The 11,527-nt window shown below is 37.0% G+C and overlaps 1 protein-coding gene across 1 annotated transcript in view; it reads right to left on the minus strand.

Moving 5' to 3' along the window:
• Positions 1 to 10,392, minus strand: part of PPP2R2A (protein phosphatase 2, regulatory subunit B, alpha) — an 81,006-nt gene extending 70,614 nt beyond the window's left edge. The window contains exons 1-2 of the mRNA XM_011962590.1: positions 10,331 to 10,392; positions 9,868 to 9,942 (exon numbers count right to left, since the gene is read on the minus strand). Of these exons, the coding sequence (XP_011817980.1) occupies positions 9,868 to 9,942; positions 10,331 to 10,367 (112 nt within the window). The 5' untranslated portion in view covers positions 10,368 to 10,392. The remainder of the gene's footprint in view (positions 1 to 9,867; positions 9,943 to 10,330) is intronic.
• Positions 10,393 to 11,527: the final 1,135 nt, after the last annotated feature.

Here is an 11,527-nt window from a genome sequence, read left to right on the forward strand (position 1 = left end):
CGGGTGGATCACGAGGTCAGGAGATCGAGACCATCCTGGCTAACACGGTGAAACCCCGTCTCTACTAAAAATACAAAAAAAAAAAAAATAGAATGGGAAATTTAACTATTTAAAATGGAATTATGTTGTTCATTTCAGGATTTTCAGAAAAACATTGTTCCCTCTCTCCCTTCCCTTTAATAGTTAAGTTGGGAAACAGAGAGTTACCAAGCCCATTTTATGCCTTCTTTCCTAGAACAGACCACACATCACCAAACTGCTACATGTTGGGCTCAAAATAAATACAATGTCAAGGTCACCAACTCGCTTCTAATGACGAGGCAGGCAACCCAGGATGGCACTAAATTAGGCTGTTAGAATTTGTGTTCCTGATAGTTGAACCTGAGCAGACACTGTGGGGAAAACCGTAAAAAATTATTTTATTCTGGCAAATCTATTACTGGTATTTAATCTCTGTAAGGGAGAGTAAGTTTAAAAATAGATACTTTAACGTCCTGAAGGTATTCTTCCTTCACCAAGATCACCAGCTGAAAGAGCTTAAGGCAGATCTAATTTGGTATCTAAAAGAACAGGGAGGGAGGAGAAAAGAACAGGGAGGGAGGAGACTGAAACAATTTCAAGTCACAGAAACTACTTCTATAGGCAATTTTTTAAGACATTCATGCACAAAAGCAGTACACTGTTCTGATCACTTATCTTGTGGCTCATGAGACTTGTAAAGCATTATTACTAAAATGAAATCTATGAACAGACTAAACCAACAACTGTCAAATTTTCTGAATGATAGATCCCCTTAACTCTTAAAATCTTAAACCACCAAAGAGCTTTTAAACTTTAAAATATTTCTTCATTGTAAAATAGTAATAAACCTCACACATTAACAAAAATTTTATGAAAAATGACTATACCCCCCCTACCAACAAAATTAATGACACTGCTTTACACTGCTGCAAATCTCTTTAATATCTGGCCTAACAGAATGAAGGTTCTCTTAACTGCTTCTGTATTCAATATACTGTACCACAATATGCTTTGTCGATTAAATATGTGAAGAAAATCCAGCCTCACTCAGACATGTAGTTAGAAAGGGAGGAATATTTTAATAGGTTTTTCAGGTAGTTATGGATATACCTTTGATACGTCACCAAAACTCCTCACTGGTAGATTCTTAAAGGTTTGTGGAATCTGAAAACGTATCGGTAGTCTGTCATATTAAAATTCAATGCTCTAGCATGCACTTTTACTGATGTATGACTGTTTAACATCACATGCATTGGTCACTCGTAAAAGGCTGATTCACTGAGTTATACAGATCTTCCAAATGTTGACATATTACATAGTATCAAAAAATCACATTCATTAATATGACTACTGATTTTATTTGAAAAAATCTTTTAAGTACTGGGAGGCTGTCAAGCTCACAATTACAGACATGTGTTTTCCAAAATTCTAATTTTTGCTTGAAAGCTCAAATTTCATCATGGGCAACAAACACTGTCTACTGAAGCAACAGTTTCACTGTTCTTTTGAGAAAATGTCCACCAAATATCCAAGTCCGAATAACCATAGTTTACCAGTTATTTCAAACAAAAATGATGTTCCATGAAAACAGCAGTTGAAACTCAAACAGCTGTACCAATGCTGTTCCTCCAGACAACCACTGTACTTTGCCCCCTTGCAGAAGTGCTCTAGGTATACCTTCCATTCTGTCACGCAGAACGTCAAATAGACATGTGTTCAAGTAGAATTTAATAAAATTAAGTTTTTACTGCTTCAAGGACATTCTTAAAACTGATAGTTTTTTAAACTGCTCGTACATGGTGATGAAGATTACCTCTACAAGTACCCTTTTGTGCCACTGTCTTGATCTCATGCTAAGATGGCTTCTGTACCACTGCTGCAAAGTGTAATGAAAAAGGCAAGTATCATCTGAGTACTACTGTGAAAATAGTTTTGACTTCACAGACAGTTTGAATGAGTTCAGGGGTTGCCAGACCACACTTAGAGAACCACTGGACTACATGATATCAATTTTGATGGCAGCTATGGACTCTGACCAGAGAAATGCACATATGTACAATCACACAACTTCACACACATCATCAGAGGGTTAACAAAGCCCTCATAACCCATCTATAGACAGCACATCTCAGCTAACAAATGCCATTAGCAGACCAGCCTGGGCAACATGTTGAGACCTGTCTCTACAAAAAAAATTTTTAAAAACCAGCCAGGCGTGGTGGCCTGTGCCTGTAGTCCCAGCTACTCAGGAGGCTGGGGCAGGAGAATCACTTGATCCTGGGAGGTTGAGGCTGCAGTGAGCCGTGATCATGCCACTGCACTCCAGCCAGGGTGACAGAGCAAGACCCTGTCTCAAAAGAATGTCATTAGCAGAAAATTCAATAAATCTCCAAATTATATTTGATTACTTCAAAATAAAAATTATCTACTAGGCATTACAAACAAACCTTGTTATAAACAAGAGCTGCAGTTCAACAACATCAAACACCTTCACCTGAACTAAAAGGAGATCAAGTTTTCAAACAAAATTATATTAGGAAAAGTGAAAGGTCTGAGGTAAGAATCCCAGCTTCATCACCTACTCAAGATTATATTGTTAATTAACTCTCCCACCAGTCTACTTATTTCACAGGGTTTTTGTGAAGAACAGTAAATTAATAGATGTAAAGCACCTAAAACAATGCCTGGTACATAGTTAAGCACTCAAAAAATGTAGGTTACTCAAGATGGCCATGCCATGCCTTCCTTACAATGACTATACAGCAGTTTATTTATAGAAAACCTAATTTGCACCCAGGCTTTTTCTTTTCTGAGATGGAGTCTTGCTCTGTTGCCTAAGCTGGAGTGCAAGTGGCACGATCTCGGCTCACTGCAATCTCCACGTCCCAGATTCAAGCCATTCTTCTGCCTCAGCCTGAGTAGCTGGGACTACAGGCACACGCCACCACATCTGGCTAATTTTTGTATTTTTAGTGGAGATGGGGTTTCACTATATTGGCCAGGCTGGTTTCAAACTCCTGACCTTGTGATCCACCTGCCTCCACCTTCCAAAATGCTGAGATTACAGGCGTGAGCCACCATGGCCGGCCAGCTTTTACTTTTCTTTCCGTCTGCTGAGGAAGCACCTTATGGATACTTGATTACTTAATTATAATTTCCATCATCATCTTAAAGGGCAACAAGATTCTAGTTGAGAATATTAGCTAAAATTTTTTAGCTATTTTCAGCCCTTCAGTTTTCTTATTTAACAGCATTAAGAAACTTACCTTTCTTCCTACAACTCAACTTTAAGATAAATTAGGCAAACATTTACATGCAAATATGTAACATATTGTAACCTCTTCATTGATTTAATGAATTTTTGCTTCAACCTCTCATCATTCTGCTTATTCCACAATTTTCAATAACTTGATTTTAATATGTCATTCACTATTACGGAGTACTAAGAAACATCCAAGACTAATTTTTGGTTTATTTTAATAACAAGACAAAATTTCAGCAATATGTTTTCAATGGCCTTGATCTCTCATAATCGTTTGTCAAATGAATGTGAAAAAACTTAGTATTTTAAAATAAAGCAAGAAAACTATTTGATGCTAAACAGATACTATCATTCATGGGATTTAATGGGTAAAATGACACTACTACTTTAAGTGACTGTACTGAGTGAGGTCTACTAGACTTCAGTCAGTAGTAATACTAGTGTTAAGAAAAAGAAGTGTCACATGTCATACAAGGTAAGGATATTAACTAAGACCTTCACCACAGGTCATTAGGTTTCGGAATACAGCTAATGCGCCACTATTTTTAAATCCACAAAACAACAGGGTTCTACTATTTTTTTCTACTAACTTACCTCACTGCCTAAATCTAACATGCATACTACTCTAAGAAACACAGAAGACGGCCTGGGCAACATAGCAAGACCTCGTCTTTAACAAACAAACAAAAAAAAAAGATGCAGAAGAGACATGATTTTAAATTCTGTTCATATTATAGCATTAAACATATGATATGGACTAAAACTATTAAACTGTGTGAAATACCAAAATATGGACTGTTTCTCAAATTTTTACTTATGTCCTTATTTGGGGCATATTTTAGCCTCTACCATTTAAAAAGTATTTTTTAAGACCCAGTCCACAAGGCTAAATCCTACCAAAAGTAAACAGAAAGCAAAGAGTTGAAAACACACAATGCACTTGGATCCAAGTTTCATAAAATCAGACTTTATAAGATAATATCCTAAAATAATTACCTATGAAAGTTTAAGACTATCAAATATGGAGATAAGGTTCATTATTAAATATTTAATAACATCTGGTATTTTAAGATTACTAAACAATGAAACAATGAAAATGTATATTAAAATAATTAAAATAACTATCTTGAATGGTTAAGTTGTTCCTTTTTTTTTAAAACAGGGTCTTACTCTATTGTCCAGGCTGGAGTCTAGTGGCACAATCACAGCCTAACTGTAGCGGACCTCTCAGGCTTAAGCCTCAGTCTCCTGAGTAGCTGGGACTACAGTTGCACGCCGCCATGCCCTGCTAATATTTTTATTGTTTGTAGAGACAAGGTCTCACTACATTCTCCAGACTGGTCTCAAACTCCTGGATTCAAGAGATCCTCTTGCCTGGCCTCCCAAAGTGCTGGGATTCCAGGCATGATCCACTGCACCTGACCTGTTCCATTATTTTGACCAAATATTACACACTTCAGATTACCCACATGTATCTGAATCTTTAATAATTTATTTCCACAAGGAAAATTTAAACACATTATCAAAATCATTAGAAAAAATTTCTTACAGTTTGACATTAAAAAATGAACTTGTCTTTCTATTTTGTTAAATCCAGATTTTAAAAACAAATATTACATTATTAAATAACAAAAGGATGGGAACAGGTCAAGTGATGGAAGCATAAATGGGGCAGCACTGGCTGTTGACAATGATGGGTGACAGGAGTTCATTATACTATTCCACATACTTTCTAGATTAAGTTTTTTAAAAAAACAAATAGTAGTCAACTTAACAAACAAGCAATTACTGCATTACCTTCAGGATGAAATAAACATTGTAGAGCACTTCTGGTTTAGTAGAGAACGTGTGCACGGTCATAACAACTTAAGCACTGACGTCTAATTTAATCATAGTGTGTGATGTAACACTGGGGCACAACAGGGACAGAAATGGGGGCGATAATGTGAACAGCTTAGTTATCACCTACTAGAGGAGCAAGTCAGCTGGAAATGCTAAAATTGACAAGATACAGAAATATCATTTTATACCCAAAAAGGAAATGACGCACCAAGGAATCCAGCAGAGCTGAACAACTGCTCTTAGGAGACGGACTAGGGATTAGGGAGTGGGGAGGTAGGGGACTGCCATTTTTCATCCTAAACCCTTTAGCACCGTATTAGATTTCTAAAATCCTCTTATTGTAAAATTTAACAGATAAAGAAAAACAAAAATTGAAACAAAAATGCCCAGGTTAGTCTTTACAAACATCTGTACAACCACCATCCCAGTCAAGATGGCACCCAAGGGCCTCCCCCACCCTTCCCAATCACAACTCCCTTCCAACAGCCTAAAGGCAGCCACTATACTGACTTTTACAGTACTTTTTACAGTACTTTCTTTCCTGTTACTTCATAGCTTTTCTTCATAGTTTTACCAGCTTCATATGTCTCTCTAAATCTATAGGTTAGTTTTGAATGTATTTTGTAATTTATTATTAGTGGAATCAAAGAGTATGTATAAAACACACATACATGCTATTTCCTTCACTTTGAGAACTTTTTAGTAGGCTTTAAAGACAAATCCCCAATTTACTCATACTCCAAAGACTCTTCCTTCAAAGTAACAATAATATGAAGGTTCAAGTAATAGTATCTAAATCCTCCTAAGGCTCTTTTGTGCTGGGTACTGTTCTGTTTTATGTGTATAAACTCATTTAATCATCAAAACAACACTGTAAAAAAGACAGGTTTCATTGTTATCCTCATTTTATAGAGGGCAGCTAGGCACAAAGAGAGGACCACACAACTGATAAATGACTGAGCAAGATTCAAACCATGTAGCCTAGCACCTGAGTCTGTGCTCTTACCTACTGTCTCATGAAAGAAAGTTTTCAATAAAAGAAAAATTAAAAATATAAACTATATCACTAGCAATAATTTATTTTTTAAGGCCTCTAGAGAGTCCAGTATCTCAAACACCAGTAGTATTAATTACCAGTAGTAATAATTCTGTGGCTGGTGGCTCAGAACAGTAATCTCAGCACTTTGGGAGGCCGAGGGGCAGGCGGATCACTCGGAGGTCAGGAGTTCAAAACAAGCCTGGCCAACATGGCAAAATCATCTCTAATAAAAATACAAAAATGAGCCGGACATGGTGGCATGCGCCTGTAGTCCCAGCTTCTCAAGAGGCTGAGGCAGGAGAATCACTTGAACCCGGGAGGCGGAGGATGCAGTGAGTTGAGATTGCGCCACTGCACTCCAGCCTGACAGAGTGAGACTCTGTCTCACCAAAAAAAAAAAAAAAAAAAAAAAAAGGTTTTGGGCTGTTTTTAGATGCTTTTGGAAATTAACAAGATTAAAGTACAAAGAAGAGCAGAAATCACCTAATCCATTCTTATTATTCCATTACTAAACACACAGAAACCCAGGGGAGTACTTATCCCCAGTGACACACGCTAGTTTGTGCTGGAGCTAGGGTAAAAACACAAGGTCTCCTGATTTCTTTGTATTATATGGTTGCACATCATCAATCTGGTTATAAAAAGCCTACCAATGATTCTGCACACAGCGTTTTAAATTTTTATTTTAAAAAGCCTACCAAATAACTAAATCCATGACTGCTAGAAGTACATCTCAATCATCCCTTTTCCATTTCTCTTCCCCTTTCAAAACCTAAGAACAATAACATTTATGTTCCTTCATTCAAACAAATATTCAACTACTGTCTGCCAGGCATTGTTCTAGACAGAGCAGTTTCATGCCTGCATGAGGTACGAAGATAAATCAGTCCTGCACTAAACTTTGTAGTATGTAACAGTAGAGATGTAGGTACTATATGATATCTACGTAATAAAGTGCCATAAAGGAAGATTTTAAAAACAGGTATTTCCAAAAGACGGAATTAGCAAAAAGGTTAAAGGCATGATTTGAGGGATGAACAGGATCCTGGTAAGAGAACTGTGGGAGGACTGTCAGGCATTCCAAGGTGGAAGCAGCAAAAACAAAGACCCTAAAATAAGAGAGCATAGAACGCCTTTGAAGAACAGTATCTGTTTAGCTGGGTCATCAGCCATAGCAGCAAATAAACTGAGAGAAGGAGAGGCCATATTGGACAAAGGTCATACATTCTAGACAGAGATGTTTGAACTTAATTCCTAATCCATTGGATACAGTGATCCACCGTGGACTTATGAGGAAAACGACAAAACTAGGACTGCATTTAAGATTAACTCTCAAGCAAAACATAGGATGAAGAAGCAGGGAATAATTTAGGAACTTGCAACTCAGATGAGGGAGAGTGGAAACCTGAACAGAAGTGAAAGCAGGTATGCAAAGAATATTCAGGCATTACAGAGTAAAAATGGTATGCTCTGGCAGCTGACCGCATGTAGATGGGAGAAAGGCAGGCGATATGGAGACAATCAAGATGTATCATCAACAGAAAACAGGCAAGTAAAAGTTGAGCTACAGGTAACCTGTTTAAGAGATCAGTCTAAACCTAAGGGGGTAGGGAATGTGTTAATAATCTTATTTTACTTCAGAAAAGCAAATCTTCCCCTAGTAAAACAAACAAGACTATAATATTCAAACTCTAGTATGCAGAAATACCCAAAATAAAGTGGTGTCACTTGAAAATTGGATTTTTATACTTAATATTTTGTATAATGATACCTATTAGAACAAGTCGTATTTTTACTAAGATATATGTTATTTTACTAAAATATGAATACCAAGTATCAGCATTTTAGGATGCTAAGAATATGCTTACGTTAAAATATTTAACCTCTAAAGAAAATTATTTAATGAATCAGTAGAAAAATGCACCTACTAAGTATCAGCAAAGGGGAACTATAACTGATTTATCTCCTAACTTCACCTCAATACGTTCTTGAAAACTTTGACTTTTTTTTCTGCTCAGTATCTTTTGTTACAATACTTTCTTTGCTTAAAGTCACAGAACATTAAGGGAGGACTTAATGTATATCACAAGCTATTTGGTTCAGTTACACAAATGATCTTCAGTTTGAAATATCAATTTCTTCTCATTAAATAAAAGCCATGTGGTCTTTCTGCCTAATGTTTAACAAGCAAACTATGAGCTCCCTGTGGGCAGAGTTTATGTTCTAGACACCAAGCACCCTCAGTGCTCAGCATTTAGGGGAACTTTCCTAAGGGAATAAATGGAATTCAACCAAAGAATATTTTCCAAGTATACAGCACTTTCATAACTTGGTGTTACACAACTGCGCAGAACTAATGATCCAATACTGGCGTGTCTACTATTCAACAGGTAATGGAGTTACAACATGAGTAATACACAACTCCTCCCTTGAAGTTAGGACTTATTTCTCTAAACAAGTCAAACACTACTGACTTCATCAGAAAACCTTGATTTACACTATTTGCATGACCATCAGTCAGTCTCTTTTGTCTCCGGTTTCTCATCTAAGAAACAAATAAGGATTCAAAAGAAAAGGAACGTGAGCGAGCTCTGCAAAATATGACAAGTATAACCTATGCCAGTTGGCTTCCCATAGGATTCACCACACTCTAAAACAGACACTTCATTAAGAATGACACTGACACAAGCAAATAAAAGCATTTGGCTACCACCCACCACCTGGAAAAAACCTCCAAAAGAGTACCCTACAGACAGGTCAGAAATATGAGGACAACACAATCTAGGGAAAAGGTTTATGAATTTTCACCAAATTTTTAAAACTCAAAAGTACATGCTTAAATTTATCTGAGTTTTGTTTGGAAAATCCCTACTGTAATTCAAAACACACAATGCCATTAAAATTCAAACTTCAACATTTCTGAGGAATGAAACAATGCAACAATTTTGTGGGAAATGCCTCTGCTGCCTAAGACCATCTCAAATGAATGCAAAACCTTGAAGTTCCAAAACTTAAACTTCTGAAACACATTAGTAAACAAATTTGGGTAGAAAATCAGACATAAGTACTTCAACTGATCAAACACTGTTTCCACCTGCACAAGAATATACGCTTCCTAGAAGACAAGCGATATATGCATAGCATTGTTACTGTCTTATCCACCTAAATACCAGAAAGACAACAAAATGAATAATCTGAGCTATCATCTCTTCACAGAATATGCCAATCAGCATCACACGCCCAAAGTGGACAAATTCAAAAGTAGTTAAAAATTTTCCCATAAAAATCAAAGACGCTGTTAAGAATGTTTCTGAACCAAATGTTGATGGCACCTATTTCAATTTACTTATCTAAAACAATATACAAACATAAAAATGCATCACCATTTATTTGTATGTGGAATTTACATAACAAAGAAACCCTTAAATGCAGCTCACAGCTTTCACGTGAGGATTTTGTATGTCTCATCACCTTTCATATAAATTCAGAGGAAAAAATAATAAAAACAAGGCATAAATAACAAATGAAATTTAAGGCTGTTTTTCAGAAAGGTAACTTTTAAAACTGTTCTTACATTTCTTGGACAATAAACACAAAATCATCTTGAATTTATAGCAGTTTCGGCTTCAAGGAAATCCCTCAGTAGGAAACGTTTCTGAAAAAATTATATATCCAAAATTTGCATTATTAAACGCTTTCTTACCTTCTGCTACATCATCATCTACTGCTCCTTTCACCTGAGAAAAACACCACTGAATATCATTCCCTCCTCCAGCTCCTGGAAAAAGAAAACATACCAATTAAAACCGAGTTCTGCTTATGTTGACTCTCGTAAACACAGAGATGGTATCCATGGTTGGCATGATACTTACAGCCTAGTTCTGCCCACACATACAACTACCACCAAGAGCACCAGTTTGGAAAAAGACTAGACCCCAATAGTTGGTACTGTATTAAAAAGAAAAAAACAAACATTCCAGGTATGAAGTATTTAAAGGCACATGATCTATGCTCATTATATATCTGTTCACAAACCTCCTCTCAAATACAGTAAAAGCCTTACATTCAGGCAAGACCTACCAGAAAAAAAAGTAAATACCAAGAGTTAAAGAGTTTTCTTTTTAAGTGTACAAAAAGCCTGCAGAAGAGTTAATAAGGTTAACTACCATGAAACATAGAACGAAGAGAAAACTTCGGGAACATTACTGCCTGGGTAAGAAGTAATGATTCATATGAACCCTATCACCAAAGTGCACACACAGCAAACACTACACCCATTTCTTTGCATTCATTACCAGCAAATCACTGGCTCCAGACAGAGAGGAAAAGAAACTGAAATGAATGCTGCTAAAGAGACTGTCAAAGGAAGCTTGTTCTGCCTCCCTTCACCTCATCCTTCGACTCCAAAGGACCTGGCAAAGAATTCATTTTGCTAACATGTCATCTCGTGCAAAACAATTTTAATCTCATTTCATTATTCAACAAGGCCAACAAGCAACTTGTTTATAGCAAACCTTAAGTCAATCCGACACGTTAACTTTTTCAAATTATCTGAATAATGAATATAACAGCACGGAAAACTGGTCTCATCTCGGAATGTTTCTATTTCACGTGCAAATACTGAGGTCGAAATGGTGAAAATGTCCTGGGGCTCTAGGGAGAAAGAAACTGAATCTAAATCTGGAATTGATTCTACTACATGAAGGAAAAGATTTAGCAACACCAACATGTACAAAAAGAATTCTCAAAGCAATTACATTACTTCTCTCTCCCCCATCACCCCTATTCCTTGCTAAATTTATTTCCAAACTGATTTTCTCTCTACATCCTTTCCCCTCCCTTTCAAAGCTTCTACCTAAATCTCTCTCCTCCTTGCTATTTATATCTCTGAACTCCGCAACTATTTTAACTAACTCTACCAAACCCTTTTGGGAAAAGGACATCTGCAAAAAAGCTAACATACTAAACGGAAAGTTTAAATTATTTTCATGCAACTTGCTGTACACGAAAGGCCTTGCACTCTTCGGCGGTAAGAGGGAAGAAACGGAAACGAAATGGTTCGAAACAAAAAATTTAGGCTTCCAGTCTCAAAAATACTGGCATCCACAGTGGGGGAAAAAATACACATATGCCCCCATTGTATTTTAACTTGTAAAGCGCTCTTCCTTCTCGGCGCAAAATAGATGTGTATCTACACCCAAGAAGACTTGCAGCAGGGGGAAAAATACAAATTAAAAGAAGACCTGCAGTAAAAAAAAAATAAAGGCGAGGGACGAGGTGGGGAGGTGGGAGAGGATCGGCTCCCGAGCGGGAGGGACAAATCTGCACGCGCCCCCACCCCGCCCCACCCACGCCTCACCCCA

The sequence above is a fragment of the Colobus angolensis genome, unplaced genomic scaffold (genome assembly GCF_000951035.1).
Source record: "Colobus angolensis palliatus isolate OR3802 unplaced genomic scaffold, Cang.pa_1.0 Scaffold6, whole genome shotgun sequence".
Classification (NCBI taxonomy): Eukaryota; Metazoa; Chordata; class Mammalia; order Primates; family Cercopithecidae; genus Colobus; species Colobus angolensis.